This window comes from Callorhinus ursinus, unplaced genomic scaffold (genome assembly GCF_003265705.2).
Source record: "Callorhinus ursinus isolate GAN/ISIS: 27379988/994484 unplaced genomic scaffold, GSC_fseal_2.0 scaffold43, whole genome shotgun sequence".
In the NCBI taxonomy this organism is placed as follows: domain Eukaryota; kingdom Metazoa; phylum Chordata; class Mammalia; order Carnivora; family Otariidae; genus Callorhinus; species Callorhinus ursinus.
This window is the reverse complement of record NW_027397105.1, coordinates 1,624,798-1,643,905: the sequence shown is the minus strand read 5'-3', so window position 1 is coordinate 1,643,905 and position 19,108 is coordinate 1,624,798. Positions and strand designations below refer to the sequence as shown.

The window sequence follows — 19,108 nt, the reverse complement described above, 5'->3', positions numbered from 1 at the left end:
GGTGCTGGGCTCGGGGCTTCGGGCCTGGACGTGGAGGGCTGCAGGCGGCCGTACTTGCTGCGGGCGGGCAGGCTGCCCGTCGGCCGGTGGGGAGGCCCGGGCCGGCGGCGGTAGGAGCGGTAGTGCTGCTGGATGAGTACAGCCGCCCGGCGGCTCTGCTGAAACCGCTTCTGTTCATAGTAGCTTCGGAACTTGCTCTGGATCAGGATGGCCGCCTGGGTCATCTTCTTATAGAGTGCAAACTGCAGACATGGGGGGAGGGGACGGGGGCTGAACTGCAGGTACAGAGACCTGGACCCCTGCGGGTCACCCCCAGGTTCAGCTGGTGCAAGTCTCTAATCCACACGCTCACGGAAAGGCCGAATCATCACGGACAACCTCCCACCCAGACCTCATGCCTGATACCTTAAGCGCAATCCAGGTCAGCTTGTGGAGAGAGAAGGGGAGTTAGGGCTTCAGCAGCGCTCTGGAGTGGGGGTGCGCACGCGTGTACGGGTGCGTGTGTGTGTGTGTGGGTGCGCGTGTACGGGTACCCGTGTGCAGGTGTGCGTGCAGGTCCGTGTGTGCGGGTACCTGTGTGCAGGTGAGCGTGTGCAGGTGTGCGCGTGTGCGGGTGCGCTGTCCAGAGCCCCGGCTCTCACCTGCTTGTACTTCCGGTAGCAGCGCTGGATCACGGCCGCTGCCACCTCCTGCTGCTCCTTCAGCCTCCGGCCCTGGGGCAGGACAAGGAAGTCAGCCCCCAGGGGCCCACCTGGCCACTCCTGACCTGCCCTTCAGCTGGCCGTGAGCCCACAATCTCCCCAGCCCTCTGACCTTGTACTTTCGGAAGGCTGTCTGGATGACGCGAGCCGCCTCGTACAGTTCCCGCTGCTCGTGATCCGACAGCGTCAGCAGGGCGAAATCACTCTCCATCTTGCCGCTGGCGGAAGCAGACAGAAACTCTGCCCAGGAGGGTGCTGGAGGGACGGCCAGGCGCCCACGCTCAAAGGGCAGTTCGCTGGAGGGGAACAGGGAGAAGGGAGGTCACGGGGCGTGTGAGGGCCCTCCTCTTCTGCTCAGGGACTGCGGTGAAGGGAGAGCTCCAGCGACAGCCTGGAGAGGGACCTGGGAGCTCCTCAGCCAGTTCATTCTTCCCTCAAAGGCCCTGGGGCCCGAGCCGCAGTGGAACTCTGGCTGTGGGAGAGGCTCCTTCCTCGCTCCCATGTGCCATGGACGCGTCTGGATGCTGTCCTGAGCTGGTCACCTGGTAGGGGCTGAGCTGGGGAAATGGTCCACGTTCTCCAGGTAGCTGGCCAGCCACGACATGGTCTCGCTGAGCCCAAGGGCCCCTGTCCGCTCCCTCATAGGCGCTCCGGCCTCGGGCAGCCCCGAGAAGTCCTCTCGTTTAATCCGCTCTGGTGTGGCTTCAATGATCTGCTTGGCCAGTGAGATCATGTCCACCTGCATGGAGGAGAAGCTGCCGAGTCCAGAGCCGCCCCGACTGCCAGGTGCTCCCACCCCGCCACAGCGCAGCCACCGTCCACGACCTGCCCCGTCACCCCTCACCACCAGACCCTGAGGCCTCACGGACGGCTGTCTCTGCTCCCCACCCTCCGATTCTTGCATTTACACCCCCTGGGCTCCCACGTGGGTGCACAGCCCTCTGTGTGGAGACGTGGAAAACGGGACAGGAAGGGCCTGCTCCAGATGGGGACTCAGGAACTGAGCGAATGGAGCACTTGCCCTTCAGGAGGCTGGGCCCACAACCCCAGCACCCCCGACCCCCCCTCCACGCCCCGCTGTGCGCTCCGTGCCGGCCCCATGCAGCGCGGTACTCTGTGTCTGGGCTTCAGTGCTGCGCAGTGAGTCCGGTGGCCTCTCTGAGGCAGGCAGGTCCCGGGTTTGGGCAGAGCAGTGCAGTGCTGCGCTCCCAGACTCCTTGCTGTTAACCCCATGGCGGCCTCCCCGCTCCTCACTGCATCATGCCACCCCGCTTCCCAGAGAACCCTGTGTCCTCATGGATCAGCGGGGAACCCCTACAACCCAGCTCCAGCTGAGGCCACTCCCCAGGATGTTCCACCTCTGATGCCTCATGATTTCTGAGTCACAGTCTCTGGTGGCAGCTAAGCAAAGGGTTCCCATGCCTGTCCCCAAAACAAGGGTAACCGGCCCCTTCTTCCCAAACTGAAGCCAGACCCTGCTTCTGCTGGTGGGATGCTCAGCGTCTACGCCACGCCCCTACCCCGCCCCTCACGGCTCCGTGGCCGCTGCGTACCGGGATCACATCCACAGCTGGCGGGCCGTCCACGTCCTCTGGGGCAGCCCCACCGTCCGGGGCTGGTGGGAGAGGAGGCGGTGAGGGGGTTGGCCCCTGGGGGTTGGTGGCTTCACAGTCCATGAGGAATAGGGGAGCCTCGGGGGCACCCGAAGAGACCTGGCCAGGGACAATGTCCTGCATGGCAATCTCGGAGGCCAGCCGAGGCACGGGCGGAGGACTGCCGTCTGGGGCACTGGAGTAGGCCGATGTGACAGAGAAGGTGCCGTCCGACAGCTCCGAGGGCGAGGAGACGCTGCTCAGCCCTGTGAGGGGAGGGGAGCCAGGGTAGCGGGAGCCCTGGCCGCCCTCCTCCCACCCACGGCCTCCTCAGAAAGACTGGGAACGGCCCTCACCAGTGTCGGGGCTGGAGGAGGGGGGCGACAGGGCGAGCGGGGGCTCCGCTGAAGCTTCCTGTCTCTGCAGCTCCTGCAGGCAGCGGGCGAGGCGCACGTGACCCCGTGAGTGCGCCACGGACAGGGGCAGCCGGCCCAGAGAGTCGGGGATGCTCAGCGCCTGCCTGTTCCAGCGGAAGAGGAGCACCGCAGCTTCCAGGTGGCCCAGGGCGCAGGCCCACATCTGCGGGGCGGGGAGGGGGTGAGGCCTGGGGCTGCCCTGCGCATCCCCCCCCCCAAGACCCCCCAGGCAGCACGCCTGGCCCCCTGCCACCCTGCATGTGCTCACCAGAGGGGTGCAAGAGAAGTGGTCCACGTTGAGCGGGTCAGCCTCTTGCTCTAAGTCCAAGCTCCCAGTCCCCACACTCCTGGAGGATTTGGGGCAGGGACACCAGAGTCCGGTCAGGGTAAGGGCAGGTGCCGCAGTAGCATCAGAATCGAAGGGGCTGGGGAGCAATTAGTCTAGAAGCACTAAGGTCAGGGGGGCGAGGCCCTCAAAGAGGCAAAATCAGCATCACAAGTCGGGGCTGTTCAAATTCCCCGAGTGAGAGCCCTCTCCCAGCCCCTCTTCCCACAGTGAGCACAGCTCCCGCCTCAGCCCCCTGGCACTGGTACCCCCTCCCCGAGGCCCTGCTCACCGCCACTGGCTCAGGGTCTCGATGAGGCGCGCGTAGCCCTGGGCAGCGGCCAGGTGCAGGAGGCTCATGCCCCGGAAGGGGCTTCCGTGCGCCAGACGTTTAGGACCCCTCCAGGTGGAGCGTGGGATCATGCTCTCTACCAAGACCACCACCCGTGCCTCAAAGCCGGGCCCCTGGCCTTCATCCTGTGGAACAGACCCCCTTATGCAGGGACCTGAGAGTCTGGCCCCCTGGCTTGGGACGGCCCTGGCCACCCCCGCCTGTCCTCTCCCCACACCTCCCCTTCAGGTTCCTACCACCCAGACCTCTGGGGGCCGTCCGCTCTCCCGGCTTGGGCTCCGGGACGTCCCCCACTCCCACAGCCGGCTTCCTCCAGCCACTCCGGCAGCCGGACCTCACACAGCCTTGCCCGTGTGCGCCTGCACAGCAGCTCTGGTCAGCGCCATGCCCACAGATGGCCCAGCATCCTCTCCCCGTCCTCGTCCTCAGAGCCCCGGGCCCATGAGTGCCAGCCCCCCGGCTCCCCATCCCCTCCCCCACCCCCGCCTTCACCCCCACCCGCTTCAGATCAGAGATAGTCTGAAGCCTCTCATGCCAAGAGGGTGCCCAGAATAGCCACTCCTGCCACAGGGTGACGTCAGGGAGGAGGAGGCTGGGCACACGAGGGACCAGAGCCCCACAGCACAGCCGTTTTCTCTAGGAGGACCCTCCTTGGCCCCCCACCCAGACCTCCCCCCTCACGGAGCTACCTGGATCGGAGGTGCGTCAGGACCGCGGCAGGTAGCCTGCCCGGCTGCTGCCATGTCCGCCATCCGCTTCTCCATCTGCTCTAGCCGCTCCAGAATGGACATTCGGAACTGGTTGTCTGAGGGGGAAGAGGTACGGGAGGCTGAGCGGCGGACGGGGTCTGGGAGGTGCCCCCAACACCACAACTGGCCCTGTGCCACGACCTGGGAGGGGAGGCCCCCCTTGACCCCTCACCCTACATGCAGCCCACCCAGGACGCAGTCCTTAAACTAGAGCTTTTAACACGTCCCGCTGACCTGGGACCAGAACCTGGAACCAAAACCATGTCCTTCAGGACACAGACGTGGCAGGGATTCCAGCGTGCGGCCCTGTGCTGCCCCAGATTGCTCACGCCCACACCCGCTCACACGCTCACGCCCTGGCCCTCTAGGTGAGCCCTCCGTCGGCTCTCCCTGCCCCAGACACTACCTCTGTCCCCCAGGCTGGGCCTGAAGGACTCCAGGGCCCCTCCTCTCTGTTACCCACTGCCCATGAGAGCTCGGGGGCTGTGATTCAAGAAGCACCACCCCCTCCACCCGGCCCCCCGCAGCTGTCCACAAGGAGGATGGCGGGGCTGGAAGGTGACAGAGATGGATCACCATGTCCATTCCTCCTCTTCTTCCCCCGCCCCGTGCCCAAGAACGCACAGGCACGCGTGCACACGCCAGGCTCCGTCTGGGCCCTCCTGGGATCACACGAGGACAAGGAGGGGAGGCGGGAGGGGATTGGAGCCACCGGAAAACAGGCATGAAGCAGGGCAGAGGTCGTGGATGTCCCGCCTGAGATGCCAGGGCGGAAGGGGCTCAGGGCCTAGAGGGGACGGTGGGGGGGAGGGCGGACCCCGAGCAGAAGGGTCGACAAGGTGAAGGAGCGGAGGGGCAGGACCGCGGGGAGATGAGCCAAGCAAGCAGCACAGAAGGGAAGGAGGCACAGTGCAACCAGGAAGCAGGGGGAGGGAGGAGCCCCCACCTCCAGACAGCAGGGCTTTGGGAGGGGGCCCCCCAGGGGTGAAACAGCAGGGGCATGATGGAGGGAGGGAGGGATGGAGGTGAGCTCAGCAGGGGCAGCAGCGCAACGGAGAGAAACCCAGAGGAGGAGACCCCGAGCTGGACGCGGGGGGCCGTGGGGACACCGCACTGGGAGGCACGGGAAGGAGAACCAGGGAAGGAACACACACAGTTCTCAACTTAAGTACACATACGCGTGCACGCACGCCTGTTTGTATAGGAAAATGTACTAAAGTGTATTAAAGATGAATGTCACTGGGGAGTGATATGGTCAATTTTCTACTTTATGCTTCTCTGTTACTCCCAAATTTCTCACAGCAAACGCCTGTCCTCAAAAGTAGAGGGAAAAACAGCAAGAAAATTGCAATACGCACATCAGTGCACACGTGTGCTTGTGCGCACCCACGTACACCCATGTACACCGCACGTACACTGCTCCTGGCCCCGCCTGCCTACGGCCCATCTGTGGGACAGAGATGGCTCCAAGGTCTCCGGGGGCGAGAACAGGAGGGACAGTCGCTGCCGCCTTTAGAACTGACCCACGACGCAGGAGCTGGGGGAAGGGTGGTAGATTGGGGGCGGGGCGGCGGCCGCCTGAGTCCTGGGGGCTCTAGGAGCGCATCCCATTCCAATGTTGGGCCCAACACGGGGTACTCACCGTCCAGTGACAACCAGTCGAGCTGAGTACTCGGCAGTGACAGGAACCGGCGGGCTCGATACTCAAAGAGCACAGAGGCGGAGAGGGGCCCCTCCCGCCCCGCCACCTGCAAAGACACCAGCCCCACCTCATGGGCTGGGGGGCGCAGGGTCAGCAACACGGGCTCTCTCCCTGGCTCCTCCTCCGGCCCCGCGTGAGAGCCACACACGACATTTCAAAGCTGGCGGGATGCCGATCATTCAAGGACCTAATACCTACTGGGGGCTGGGCCTGAGACACCTGGGATTGTGACCCTGCGGTGAAGTTGGCACCAGGCCTGGGAGCTGAAGGTCCACAGAATACCTCTGCTTAGGAAGCAGCCTGATCCCCCAAGGTCTGGGCACAGAAGTCATGAGCCTGTCACCAAGGTCGGGGAAGAAGAAGCAGCTGCTCACCGCAGGGTCCAGTGAGAGCTGTGTCCCGGGCTCGCCGTGTCTCTGGCCTTGAGAACGAGACCACCAGGCCCCGGTCCCCAGACTACAGGCTGAGACAAATCCCAGCACCCAGCTTCCCTGGTCTCCCCTTGCCGTTCACGCACCCCCGGACCAGGCTGGCGCAATGGGGCATGCTCACAGCAGACCTGTCACCCCGTCACTCTGGTGGTCCCCGAGCAGCGCTGACTGCTGGGTGCAGGTAAGGAGCACGGTCGGAGGCAGAGGGGAGCCTCCGCACTGAGCTCTAGGCCATGCTGTCCAATAGAGCTTTCTCAATGACGGACACGTCCTGGATCAGCACCGTCCAGCAGGGTGGCTACTGAACCCTCAACGTGTGCTTGCTGTGAGGGAGGTGCCAAATCTTCCGTTTTAGTTCATTCTAATGAATTTCCACGGGCCCACATGGCTAACGGCTACCTTACCAGACGGCCCAGGTCTAGGAGGCAGTGTCCTTTAGTCTAAGACTGGTCGAGAGAGACCAACATGTCTCCCTTCTCATGCTCCTGAGAGCTCCTTGGACTGGAACCAGAGACTGACTCCAACCAAGCCAGAGGGCCCGGATGGACAGCTGAGGCCCGCTAGGTCAAATGCCTGACCTCCCAAGAAGGGGGTGCCACAGACCCGGAAGGCCGCCACTCAGCTAAGGACTAGATTGCTCACACCAGAGCCTAGACCTTCTGACACATACACCCAGACTCACGTGCCTGTTGGGGGGACACGGGGCTCCCCAGCCCGCGAGCTGCCCCTCCCCCGAGCGCTCCCCACCCCCGTACCAGGACAGTAGCAGCGTAAGACCCCAGGCTGGACAAGCGAAGCTGGCACAGCGATGTGATCGAAGACACAGGAGTAATGCTCGGCGGCCTCTGTCCAGGGACCCGTGATGAGCACCTTGACCCCACCCTGCAGAGACAAAGCCCAGAGTCATGCCACTGGAACTCAGCTGGGTGTTCGTTCACTCATTCGCTCATCGTGAATTCAGACCCTGCGGGAGCCTGTGCGGTATGGCAGGCCCTGCGCTAGGTTCTGGGGTACAGGGATGGGGCAGGACCCAGCGAGCCTAGCCCTCCTCCCAGCACTCCTGCCAGGACAGGGAACTCACTGCTTCCCCAAGGCCACCAGCTCGTTGGCAGACAGCGGTTATGGGCCGAAGCCCTCGCCCTGGGCTCCCACCAAGGTCCCTCCTCTTGTTCTCTGGGGCAGCAGACAGCAGAACTTTACTGCAGGGGACAGACCCTCGGTCTCCCCAAGTCCGCGTCGAGGGCACCCGGGGGACTCACACGACCCGGCAGGCAGGAGGTTGGGGAGGGAGGGAGAGAGGCTATCTGCAGAGACGAGGGGAGCAGCTTCGCTCTGCTCTGCTCTGCGTCGAGAGAGGGGCGGGATGGGAGCGAAGCCCCCACGCAGACAGGGGAGAGCAGGGGGCAGCGCTGGCTGAGCGAGACGGAGGGGGCCTGGGGCTTGAGGCTCACCTCCGGGTAGGACCACTCTGGGGAGAAGTCCGTGATGGTGCTAAGAGCAGGAGAGAGCTGGGTGGCTGGGGCAGGGACGCCTGGAGCCTCATCGCTGATGAGCTCTCCCATGAGGTCTGGGAATGATGCAAGACTGAAGGGCTCCAGTTCGCTGGCCCCAGCAGCTCCTCCAAACAAGGCCTCCCCTCTGCCTCCCCTGCCTGCCGGCTCCAGGGGGGCAGGTGAGGGTGGGGGTGAAGGAGGGGGTGAAGGTGCGGGAGGGGTGGCCCCCTGGGCCTTGAGCTCCTCCCCACTGCCATCGTCTTGGATGAAGAAGCGATTTCCTCTTCTCCCACCTGCTCCTGGCGGAGGAGGGGGACCCCGAGCAGCCTGGGGCTCTAGGGCAGCGGCGGGCTCCAGGGCAGGGCAGGGGGTGTGGGCGGCCTCTGCCTCGGGGAAGTCTGGGCTTACCCCCTGGCCCCCCCCGTACGTCTGGCCCCTCTGGGGGCTGTTGAGAAAACGATCCGGGTCAAAGGCAGGGCTGGGAGGAGCTGGTGGGGCAGAGGCCTCAGAGCCTACGACCACAGCCAAGCTCACGGAAGGCCTAGGATCAGCCTGGGGAGCCAAGTGCCTGGTGGGCGTCAAGCCCCCGGTCCGCTGCTCCAGTCCCGTCAGGAGAAGGATTGCGGTGCCTCCTCTGGACGAGCCCCCTCGGGAGGTGGGAGGGCTAGGTCTGATCTCTAGGGGTTCAGCAAAGCCGGAGGAAGAGGAGGACGAGGAGGAAGAAGAAGACGGGGAAGTATGTGCCTTGGGGAGCTCCGGGGGAAGCGGGGCTATCAGCGGAGGGGGCTCCGGGGGATGGGGGACAGAGGTCAGTGTTAAAGCTCGGGGCTCCACTTTGGGAGAGATGATGCGGTGTTTCGTGCTGCTGCACTTGTGGGTGAGGCTCCCGGAACCTGCGGTGGGAAGGGGCGGGAGGATCGCGGTTCTCCACCGTCCCTTCCCTGCAGCGTCACCAGCTTCCCTCACCCGGCCCCGGGCGGCAGCCGTACTATCGGCTGCGGCCACTGGGAGGCAGGCGTGCACCCCCAAATTAAACAGGACTGGAGGGGCTCTGCGGGGACAGCAGCTGAGACAAGCAGGTAGAGGCATAAAGTAGGGACGTAGGAACACAACCGACGGGGTACCAACTAGCAGTAAAGCGGGGGCTGGGTGTAAACGGTCACGCTGGAGTGGCCCAGAGCCACTAAGGGCAGCAGACAGACCGAGAGCCTGGGCTGGGCCAGCGTGCCCTGGTGGGAAGGCCTCTTCATCCAGCTCTCTTTCTGGGATATGCAAAAGACATGCAAATCAGCATGCAAATGCTAGCAGGACAGAGAGGCCCGAGGAAGCGCGGGGCGCTGGCCGGGAGACAGCTCCAGGGTCAGGGGTCACGCACCGAGGCCCCCACTGCAGAGGCAGGCGTGGGTTCGCGGCGCGGGCTTGGCCGGGTGGCTGTCCAGGATCTGTTGCACCAACTGCTCCACAGAGAACTCCTCTGTCCCGCCCCCACAGCTCCACTTGATGCCATGAACTGGAAGAGTGTTGGGGTGGCGGGTGCTGGGGGAATCTCACAGGACAGGCCCCGAGACTCCCAGCCAGCAGCCTCAAAGCTCGCAAACCTCCTTCGGCCCCTTCTCCGCAATGGCGAGAGCTCAGAACATGCCAGAATCCTCGCGCCCCCTCAGGAAAGCACCCCCTGGCTCGCAGGGAGCTGCTCACCCCACGCGGGGGGTACAGACCTCCCCCCGCCCCCCCCCCGGGAGGCGCCTGTCTCCTCGCCCCCTGGGAGCGCCTTACACATGGGCTTCAGCTGCCCCAGCAGCTCCTCCCGGGACCACTTGAGCCACTCGCGACGGTCGCTGCTGACGGAACAAAAGATGGGGCTGCAGCCCTTCCCACAATCCTCCAGGGCTGGGACGTTCAGGTAGTGCACAAGCACGATGTCAGGGTTCTGAGAGCACAGGGGCACACACAGAGCGCCGTGGGGAGCCCGCTCTCCTCCCAGGCCTGGCGCCCTCCATCCCTCACCCCTCTGCCCTCTTCCCAGGCTCCTCCTCCAACTCAGGACCCAGTGCGTCATCTCAGACCCCACCTCCCTCAAAGAGCCGGGAAGCCCCCGGCCCCTTACCTGCAGCAGCCAGTAACAGCGCCGATGGAATGTGGGGACGATGGAAGAGTGAACGTAGCAGCCGTACAGACACTGCCAGGAGACAGGCTGGGGTGGGGGGAGGGCTAGTCTGCTCCCCAACTCTTCCTCTGTTCAGTCCCTTTGCAGGAATCCAATCTTTCCACCAGTTCCTCGTCAGCCCTCGCCCACCCCCGCCTACTCCCCATCCCGGGACCCCGCGCCACAGGGACACTGGGGGGGCCTTACAAGGCGGGGCCGACGGGACATACAGGAGGGAGGGCAGGGGGAGGGCATCTGAGATGAGGAGCAGTGATTCGAGGGAGGGAAACCGTGCTCAGGGGTTCAGGCCTTGGACCCCTGAGGGGAACAGGCCTGAGCGGCCTCGGGGGGAGCCTGAGTCCTAGAGAGCCGGGTCACGGAGGGACGTGGGAGGCGGTGCGTGGGCTGAGCCACAGCAGTGAGAAGGGGAGTGGCCGGGAGGGTGGGAGGAGGCGGGCCGGAGCCCCACTGAGGACGCAGGAGGGCGGCCAGGGCTGCCGGCTGGACACCTGCCTCACCTCCATGCCCTGGACCTTCAGCTTCATGTGGTCCTCTCGAGTGGTCTTCCCATCCTTCCGCTTCTTCCACAGGTACCCATCCTTCCGGTACTTCACCTTCTTGCGGTTGTAGAGGATGATGGAGCCGTTCTGAGGCCTGACGAGGGGAGGGCTGGCCTTGAGTTCTACGGCGGGAATCCAGGAGCCCAGCCGCTGCCCGCCTTCACGAACCCGCTCACCTTGTCTTTGGAGCACAGGACAGCCACTCGTCATGCTTCTCAAAGGTGATCAAGTAGGATGCGATCTCCTGTAGGACAAGGGGCACTCAGCTGGGGGTCCCCGTGTAGACTCTGGGGCTGGCCTCCTGCTCCGCTGAGCTCCGGCGGCTACTGGAGGCTCCCAGCAAGGACCGCTGCCCTCCTGGGTCCCAGGCTCCATCTCAGACCCAGGTCTGATCTCTCCTTCCCTCCTCCTCAGCCAGGGCCAAGTCGAAACTCTCCACCCTCCGTGCTTCGTGCCGCCTCTGACTTCACTTTCCAAATCCCATTTGTGCCACTTCCTGACTCAGAAAACCTCAATGGCTTGACACTGCCAGGAATTCCGAATTCCTCAGCCTGACTCCGAGTTTCTCTCAGACCAGGGATAAAACCGCTCCCGCCATTTACCTATACTCCACCTACCATCCCTGCCAGACCAGCCATGGGTTCTCCACTGAACGTGCCCTGAGCCATGAGCTCCTGAATGTTAGTGTCCCCCCCAGGCCTGAACGCCGTGCACCCATTTCTCTGAGCCTGGACACCCTAAGTCATCCCACAGACCACATCCCTTCCCAGATCTCCACCAAGCCCCGCTCCCTGCCCTGGCCCTTCCTGCATTTACAGCAATCACACACGCATGTGTCCTCTTGCTGACAATTCTCATCTAATGAAATAATCAAGCGCTGGGTACACACGTAGCACTGTGTGTGCATGTGGGGAGCGGGGAGGACACAGAAGGTGTGTAACATGAGGACCGTGCCTCCAGAAGGAGCCAGCGTCTCCCGGTGGTTAAAAGCAGAGGCTCCAGACTTAAATCAACTACACGAGGTAGACCCGTTTCCTTCTCTATGGCACGGGGAGAACAACAGTGTCCGCTCCGCAGGGCCATTAAAGGACTCAGGGAGGTAACTGAGGTCAGGTGCTGAGCACAGCGCTCGGTTTGTAAGAAATATTCTGCTGCTGCTTGCTATTGTTTTTCCCCCAGGGTGGATGTGCCCAGGAGTGAGCGCCTATAAGATGCAAGTCTCTACACCTCCTCTGTGGCCCCCAAAGAGCTTAGAGCAGTGCTCTGCACTTAGGAAGACCCCCATCCGCCATCCTCCAACCCACCTTGCCAGGCCCTACCCCCCAAGGCTCCCTGGAAAACCTCATTTGTATTCCACCGAAGCCGCTCTGGTGGCAGCAGCGGACAGCGAGGAAGACACTCCAGCAGCTTCTTGGGGAGAAAGATTTTCAGGTGGTGGTTGTTCTCTAGAGGGAATCAGAAGGGAGGGTTCAGTGTGCTGCCTCCGACATGTCCGACAGCCCAGGACAAAGGGGCTGAATCCAAAGCACTGGGTGGGGGGAGGGGGTGCTGAACCATGACAAGGGGAGCAGGGACGCAAGAACTCAAGGGTCACCACAGCCGGGAGAAAGAAGGGCTGGCAACCTGGGCTGTGAACTCACCGGCAACCTCGGTGGTGTCCTTGGTATTCATGGTGAGGGCTCCAGGGGGCAAGGTCACCCCCGGCCTGAGGGGCCGGGGGGAGGGGGAGTCTGTGCTGGGAAGGGAGAGAACAAGGTCATGGCAGAAGCCCCCCCACATTGACCCAGGATGAGGAGGAGGAGCTGGGAGAGGGGTGTGGAACTGTGTCCTGGTAGCCGGGAAAGATGAGGAGGCAGGGGGAAGGGGCCAGACTGAGATTTGAGTAGAGCTGGGCATGGAGGAGAGGGAGAATCCAGACCCGGTGCCAGGAACCAGCAGGGTGGGGAGACACCACCGACAGAGTCATCAGGAAGAGACGAGCGGGCGGGGGAGGGGGAGGCTGGCAGGGCTGGCGTTTCCCAGGCCCTACAGCAGGGGCTCTCTGTGGAAGCTGGGGCTACGGTGGGGTCAGGGCCTGGGGGCTGGCACTTCGGGGACCTGGTCCTTGGAGGACGGTTCGGCAAATGGGAGCCTAGATGCTGGGGGGAGGGCTGGAGACCTAAGTCCGCCGGAGAGCTGGGCCTTAACAAGACACACCCTGGGTTCCTTCTCGATTTGATATTTGCAAGGGGAAGGGCATATCTGACGACTGATCGTAACCTCCTCCCTCCCCTCCAGGTCGGATCTGGGCCAGGTACCCAGGCCTCGGCTTCCCACCCCCAGGACGACCCATCCTCCACCCTGAGGCTCCCGGCCCTCCCCGCCCCTCCTCCACCAGCGCTCTCCCCAAATGCCTCCGCTTCCCGGGGCCTCCAGGCCCACCGTACCCCATCTACCGCTCTGGCTCCAGCCTGAGCCCCCACCCTCCCGAGGGAACAGATGGAAGCTGGAGGATGCTCTCAGCGCGGGCTCCGGGCGGCGGGCTCCGCCAGGTGTCCGCGGTGGAGAGGGGAGGAGGCCCGTCCGCGCTAGCTGTGTGCAGGGCAGCTGGTCGGGGTAAGGACTCCGCCCCAGGGCGCAGGTGCGCAGTCCCGGCCCGGCCGCCTGCCAGGGCGCCGAGCGGCCCCGGGCGGGGGTCCCCGGAGAAGCCCCGACGTGGGAGGGTCCGCCGCCCGCCCGCACGCTGGGGCGCTCCGGAGACGACGCGGGGCAGAGCCCGCGGGCGCACGGCGGCGAGGGCCGGGCCGGGGGCCGGGGCGCGGGGTCCCCCGGCGGTGCCGGCGCCGCAGGTCCGCCGCGGGGCCCGGCGCGTTGCGGCGCCCCCTGGCGCGGGGGAGGAGGACGGGAGCCGGCTTGGGGGCGAGCCGGGAGGAGGGGCGGGGGTCCCCGCGCAGCGCGCCCGCGGCCCGGCCCCGTAGCGGCGCCCCCTGGCGCGGGGGCGGAGAGGCGGGCGAGAGGCCCCGGCGCTTACCTCCCGGGGTCCCGCGGGTGACGGCGGCAGCGGCCATTCTACCCCACACCGACCCCCCCCCCGGCGCCCGCTGACAGCGGCGTCCGACGTCACTGCGCACGGGGCGGGGCCTCCCCGTTAAGGGGATGGGGGGCGGCCGCGCAGCCCGGGGCGGCGGCCGCGGGGCGGGCCGGGGGCAGGCCTGCGGGGTCCGGCGGGACCCAGCCCGGCTTCGCTTTAGCTGGTCCTGCAGGAGGGGACGGCGCCCTCCCTCCCCACGAGCCTCCCCATCACCGCTCCCCGGGCAGAAAGACACTCCGGGCTCGACTTGCTTTGCTTTTTAATGTCAGAACAGAGGCCGGGGATCGGGCCTGGCGGGGCGGGGGGGGCCGGTGGGCAGCCGGCCCCGGGGAGCCCCGCGAGGAGCGGGTTGACCAGGGAGGCCAAGGGGGCTGTTAGCGCCCAGTGCTGGGGGTGGGGGCAGCTGGGAGAGGCTGAGGAGGGGGACACGCCTCGCTGTCACAAGTGGGGGAGGCTCCAGGGCCGCCAACCAGGCTGGGGCCCTGGGGGCGGGGGCAGCGGGCGGCATCGGGGGCATGGGGTCCGTCCTCACTCCTCAGACTGCACCTCCATCCCCCAGGGCTTGCAGAGGAGCTTCCTGCTGGCTGTGACAGCGCTGAAGGAGGCCAGGGAGCCCAGCCGCCTGGGGAGGCAAGACCCCCCCCCGCGGCCCAGGGGGCTCCAGGGAGACCAGAGCAGCTGTAAGGATGAGAACGGGAAGGGCGGTCTCTCCGGATTTCCTAGCCCCCAAGCCCAGGCACCCCCCCAGCCTCTCTGTGTTTTGTTCCTCTCCAGGCGTGCCACCCAGCCTGGGGCTCCGGCCTCCCGCTGTCCCTCCTCGCAAGACCAGGGGGCCCCCGCACCCTCCTCCACCCCACCAGGTTCCCGCAGCAGACCTGGGGCCGGCCAGCCGTGAGAGGGTGGCCGTCTTCCTGTGGGTAGGCAGCCCTGTCCTCTTCCGGACCCCGGTATGCGGTGGCATTGGGGACTCCACGGTGGTCATCGGCTAGTGCCAGGGGCTCAGATGCAGCCCCAGAGCTGCCCCACTGGGCCTTCTTCTGTCTGTGGTGATGTGAGGCTTAGGAACGCGGGGCCTGGAGGCCAGGCTTCCTGTCTCTCCGCTCTTCACCTCTCTGCCCTGAAATACTTCCTGCTGGGACCCAGGGGTGTTATCACTGGACTTCCAACCGTCCGTCCCCAGCTTCCTTGCCCCTGCAGACTGGAGCACCCTCAGTCCGGGGCCTCAGACGTGACCCGTGGCTACCCACGACCCTCCAGTTCTGTGGACGGCTTTCCTGTCCTCAGTGACCCTGTTTTCACTGCTTGCAGCTCCTGTGGTTCATCCTCCACCCCCAGTTCCCGTCTCTGTACAGCCCCCAGTTCCTTCAAAGCTCTCAACCCCTTCCTTAGTTCAAACCCTCCTGCCCCCAAACCCTGCTTGGCTCCCAGAGCCCAGATGTCTCTCTCCTTACTCATTGATGAGTCTCTGTCGCCTCCTTAGATCCTCCAGGTGATAAGTGACTGCCTTCACCCGGGCTGGGACGCCCGCAGGTCCCTGCTGCATTCCTGCCAAACGTGGTCTCCTTCTCTTTCTTCTGCAAAGCACCTCTGGTGGTGGGAGCCCCTCCAGGGTGTACAGGCCAGGCTGGGAGCATCCAGTGGCTCTCTGTGCCCGAGAAGGGGGGGAAAGGGGCCAGAGGGCAGAACTGGGCCTCTCAAGGGAGGGCTTGGACTAAAACAGGGAGTCAGGGGTCTTGGGAAGCCCAGATCATGGAAACAGGGTGACTGATGCAGAGAAAGGCGGGTGTGGTCCGTGCCGGTGGACAGCAGAGGGAAGAGGTGGTAAGTTTAGCTGAGGATAGGATAGCAGCGGGTATGATTTTAACCAAGGAGTGCCGAAGGGCACAACGTTCGTCATACCAGCAGGGGTGGGGTGTACTGTTCTTCCGTCCAGGTGGGGCTGTAAAGCACAAAAGGAGAGCTATGTGCAGAGGACACCCCCACCTGTAATTGTTTCTTGGCCCGCGTCTCCCAAGCACCTGTCCACCCGGCAGTAGGAGCTACGGTGTCCATCGGCCAGGGGTCCCCAGACGAGGGCTTATTGCTGTAAGGCTTAGTGCAAAACTCCACAGTCTTACTTCCCTCCCCTTTTCTCTGTGTCTACCCACCTGGGCCTTTGGCTAAGGTTCTTCCAGAAAAGGGCTCCGGATCGCTGGGGCGGCAGTCCAAGGCTCTGGGAAGCCAAGCCAGGGGGTGCCGAGCGGCGGACCACTCTGGAACACCTAAGAGGACAAGGGAGGCTTGGGGCTGGCTCACCCCTCGCAGCATCCGCTCGCTCCAGGGATTCAGGGGTCCCGTCTTTCCGTGGGACCCTCCGGCCACGTGCTCTCCTAGCCGTTTCCGCTGAGGAGGTAGTGAGATCTCTGCTTTGCGAGACTGGAGACTGCAGTTGTTTGAGCCTCGGATCTCAGGCCAAATCTCAAACGTCTACGCCCAGCAACCAGAGAACACCGCATTCAGCTGTTACAGAGGAAGGCCCCAACGGCTCCGCTGATGTGACAGGCAGGTTCCGGCTGGTCAGTGCAAGGGCCCAGCGGAGCAGAACCTCCGTTCACTCCTGCTTTGTCTCCCCTAACTCAGATAAACTGCTATCCTTCTAAGTAGCAAGGGGTGTGCAGAGGGGTTTGAGAACAGGGCCCAGCACTTCCAAAGTCCCCAGACTACATGCAGACTGGCCTCCTGCTCTCCAGGGGAGTGTCCTAGGGGTTGGCCTGCATTCTCTCTCTTCTCGTCTCCACCTCCCCTTATGGGATCTCCCCCAGGCCCGTGACTTTAAATACTACCAGTGTGCTACGGACTCCCAGATCCCTATCCTCGCCTGGACTCCACACATGGAGTCCACATCTCCTCCCCGGCCTTCCCCACCTCCCGGGAAGGCCCCCCAGATGCCCAGCTGCTAGAACCCACAAACCTGGTATGCCTCACTTTCCCTCAACTCCCATATCCAGTCTATCAGCAAGTCGTGTCAGCGCTACATCGAAAATATACCCAGGTTTTACTTAAAATGAGAAAGTTAAAAAATAAAGGTTCACTTAAACTAAAAAAAGGCGGGGGGCGCTTGGCTGGCTCACTGGGGAGAGCATGCCACCCTTGATCTCAGGGTTGTGAGTTCAAGCCCCATGCTGGGCAGTGTGGAGCTCCTTGCATTAAAAAAAAAAAAAAAAAATTTTTTTTTTTGATTTTTAAAAAAAGTTTCACTTAAACTTTAAAAAGATAAAAAATAAAATAAAATACCCCCGATTTGACCACTCCTCAGCCTTTCCACTTCCACCGCCACTCTTCGGCTCATCTACCCCGGCCCGGACTACTGCAGTGGGTTCCTCCCGCTCTCCCTGCTTCCACCCTCCTAACCCCCAATCATCTCTTCTGCCCGGAGCAGAGTGAGTTACCCTTTAAACATGGTTGTGTGAAATGACAGACAGATTGAGATTTACTTCAAAATAATCTGAGGAGGAGGAGGAGGCTGGACGGTCGCACAGATGAAATGATCGTCCCTGGAATGATAATTTTTGAAGATGCCGGCAAGGGCACACTGGCTTCATGATGGGTATTTTCTCTACTTCGGTATTTGTTTGACATTTTTCACAATAAAGAAATTGGGGAGAAAGAAAAAAGTCTGCTCATGCCGTTTCCCTGCTGAAAACCTTCCACTGATCCCCACTGCCCTTAGGATAAAATCCAAACCCTTTTCAGTGGCTTGGAAGGTCCCGTGTGAGCTGGCTTCTGCCTGACTGTCCGACCCTACTCTCTACGTTTCCCTTGATCGTGACGTTTCAGTTTCACTGGCCTGCTTCCTGGTCCTACAAGATACTGCGCTTATTTCTTTGTTGGGGCTTACCACCCCCTCACACGCCCCCTGCCCCAACCCGGGCTGTTATCAGACCGGCTGCTTCTCAGTTTTCCAGATCTCAGTTCAAACTCACCTCCCCAGAATGGTCTTCCACAATCACCCTATCCAAACTTGTGTCTCCAGAACCTTCCATTTTGCATTACATTACGCTCGTCTTTTATTTTTCTATGATACTTCCAACTGAAATTATATTTACGTTTGGACCTTCTGTCTCCTCCCTCCAGAAAATAAGTTCTGTTTATCTCTATCCCTTATCTAACTGTTGAATCCTCGGTGCCCAATATCACGTCCAGAACGCTGTAGTTCTGGACAAAAACTATTTGCGGAACAACTTAACGAATCATCGGTCCTCTGAGACCAGGCACTGAGCTTCTTGTTCCTTATTTGCGACTCCTGTCGGGGAAGGAGCCAGGCGTGCAGGCTTCCCTCCACCCCATCCCCACTGGGTGGGGAGGACTCACTTGGCAAAGGGGATGAGGTGGTCTCCATTTTCCTGCACGACTGGACTGGGCTGGGTGGCCGGACCCAGTCTCCTCATTGGTGCTGGGAGGATAATGGAAAATGAATCATTCACTCACGCCGCGGCCGAAGGGACGAGACCAGCCGAAGACCTAGCGATCGGGAAGAGGGTCTGTGGTTCACGAAAAAGGAAGGAGAGCTTCAGGGGCGTTTCTAGTGCTGGGCATGTTTAGGAGCTGACCACACACTCAGTTTAAAGGCAGCGAGCACGGGGAAGGTGGACGTTAAAGATAAATCAGGAAATTAATTTCCCGGAGCCAAACGCGCAGAGTCAGCGAGACCTACAGACGGTGGCTTGGGACGGTGGCAGGACAGGCGGGCGGAGACTGGTAGGGCAGAGGGGCTTGGGGGTCGTCGGTGCAGACCGCCGGTTGGGCGCCCACAGCTGAGCGCTGGTAAATGGTCCGGTGTGAGGGCCCACGACAGTCACACGGGGCAGGGCAGAGCGGTCCCCGCCGGCTCCGGGCAGGGAGCGGAGGAGGGGGCGGTCGGGACTGCGTGCGGGAACCGGGGGGCAGGCTCGGGGGCGGCCGGGCGCAGAGAGCAGGCGAGGACACGCCAGAGGAGGGGGTCTGCGCGGGGGGCCCCGGCCCCGGGGCGGGTAGGCCGAGCTCAGGGGCTCCAAGCGGGCGCTCCCGCTCCCCGCTCTCTCCGGCCCGGGAGGTGGCCCAGGCCCTGCGCGGCCACCTGAGCGCGCCAGCGCGCGGGGCGGGGGTCCCGGGCCGGAGAGAGCGGGGAGCGGCGGCCTGAGGGCGGAGCCCGGCGAGGCGGAGGCCCGGCCCGGGTGTCGGGGGCAGGCCGGGCCCGAGACGGCGCCCAGGCTCCGGCCGGGCTTGCGCCACCTGCGGGCCGGGCCGGGGAGCGGACGGGAGCGCACAGCGCCGCCGCCCGCGCCAGGGCCCCGCACCTGAGGCGGCGGCGGCGCGGCGGGTTCTAGAACGCCAGGCCGGGCGCGGAGGGCAGAGGCGCTGACGGGAGCGCAGCGGCGGAGCCGGCGCGCCGCGCACCCGGGGGCGGGGCCGGGGCGGGGCCGGGGCGGGGCCCACCCTGGGCGGGGCGCGACGCGACGGGCGGCTCCGCCCCTGGGCGCGCCTCCGACGGCGGCGACGTGCGCGGGTCCGGGGCCTGGGTCCCCTCCAGGGCCCGCCCCCCTGCCCCCCCCC

General features: G+C 63.8%; 2 protein-coding genes across 6 annotated transcripts in view; both read right to left on the bottom strand.

Moving 5' to 3' along the window:
- CAMTA2 (calmodulin binding transcription activator 2) overlaps positions 1 to 13,592 on the bottom strand; it is a 14,595-nt gene extending 1,003 nt beyond the window's left edge. The window contains exons 1-21 of one of the 5 annotated variants that reach the window (XM_073881567.1): positions 13,478 to 13,592; positions 12,108 to 12,202; positions 11,809 to 11,912; positions 10,644 to 10,711; positions 10,426 to 10,561; positions 9,869 to 9,955; positions 9,538 to 9,691; positions 9,137 to 9,271; positions 7,720 to 8,654; positions 7,024 to 7,150; positions 5,778 to 5,912; positions 4,076 to 4,191; positions 3,327 to 3,511; positions 2,978 to 3,056; positions 2,650 to 2,872; positions 2,255 to 2,559; positions 1,244 to 1,440; positions 814 to 997; positions 642 to 713; positions 406 to 426; positions 55 to 242 (exon numbers count right to left, since the gene is read on the bottom strand). In XM_073881567.1, coding sequence (XP_073737668.1) covers positions 55 to 242; positions 406 to 426; positions 642 to 713; positions 814 to 997; positions 1,244 to 1,440; positions 2,255 to 2,559; positions 2,650 to 2,872; positions 2,978 to 3,056; positions 3,327 to 3,511; positions 4,076 to 4,191; positions 5,778 to 5,912; positions 7,024 to 7,150; positions 7,720 to 8,654; positions 9,137 to 9,271; positions 9,538 to 9,691; positions 9,869 to 9,955; positions 10,426 to 10,561; positions 10,644 to 10,711; positions 11,809 to 11,912; positions 12,108 to 12,138 — 3,482 coding nt within the window. In that variant the 5' untranslated portion in view covers positions 12,139 to 12,202; positions 13,478 to 13,592. Of the gene's footprint in view, positions 1 to 54; positions 243 to 405; positions 427 to 641; positions 714 to 813; positions 998 to 1,243; positions 1,441 to 2,254; positions 2,560 to 2,649; positions 2,873 to 2,977; positions 3,057 to 3,326; positions 3,512 to 4,075; positions 4,192 to 5,777; positions 5,913 to 7,023; positions 7,151 to 7,719; positions 8,655 to 9,136; positions 9,272 to 9,537; positions 9,692 to 9,868; positions 9,956 to 10,425; positions 10,562 to 10,643; positions 10,712 to 11,808; positions 11,913 to 12,107; positions 12,203 to 12,893; positions 13,188 to 13,477 lie in introns of those variants that run through there. The other 4 variants (XM_073881565.1, XM_073881566.1, XM_025864026.2 and 1 more) reach the window with 4 other exon arrangements.
- A 189-nt stretch (positions 13,593 to 13,781) lies between these two features.
- On the bottom strand, positions 13,782 to 18,293 carry INCA1 (inhibitor of CDK, cyclin A1 interacting protein 1). Its single transcript, XM_025864317.2, has 6 exons — positions 17,888 to 18,293; positions 15,685 to 15,798; positions 15,437 to 15,476; positions 14,989 to 15,182; positions 14,413 to 14,578; positions 13,782 to 14,215 (listed from the first exon to the last, which is right to left on the bottom strand). Exons 1-6 carry the CDS (start codon positions 17,962 to 17,964, stop codon positions 14,066 to 14,068), a joined length of 741 nt encoding a protein of 246 aa, XP_025720102.2. The 5' UTR covers positions 17,965 to 18,293; the 3' UTR covers positions 13,782 to 14,065.
- Between the last annotated feature and the right edge of the window lie 815 nt (positions 18,294 to 19,108).

What these genes read in the sequence shown, in the direction of transcription:
- INCA1 (XM_025864317.2), bottom strand. Translation starts at nt 17,964, where the DNA reads ATGAGGAGACTGGGTCCGGCCACCCAGCCCAGTCCAGTCGTGCAGGAA. An exon ending in AACCTTAGCCAAAGGCCCAG is followed by an intron (nt 15,477 to 15,684) that starts GTGGGTAGACAC and finishes TGTGCTTTACAG; the next exon opens with CCCCACCTGGACGGAAGAAC. An exon ending in CGACAGAGACTCATCAATGA is followed by an intron (nt 14,579 to 14,988) that starts GTAAGGAGAGAG and finishes ACATCACCACAG; the next exon opens with ACAGAAGAAGGCCCAGTGGG.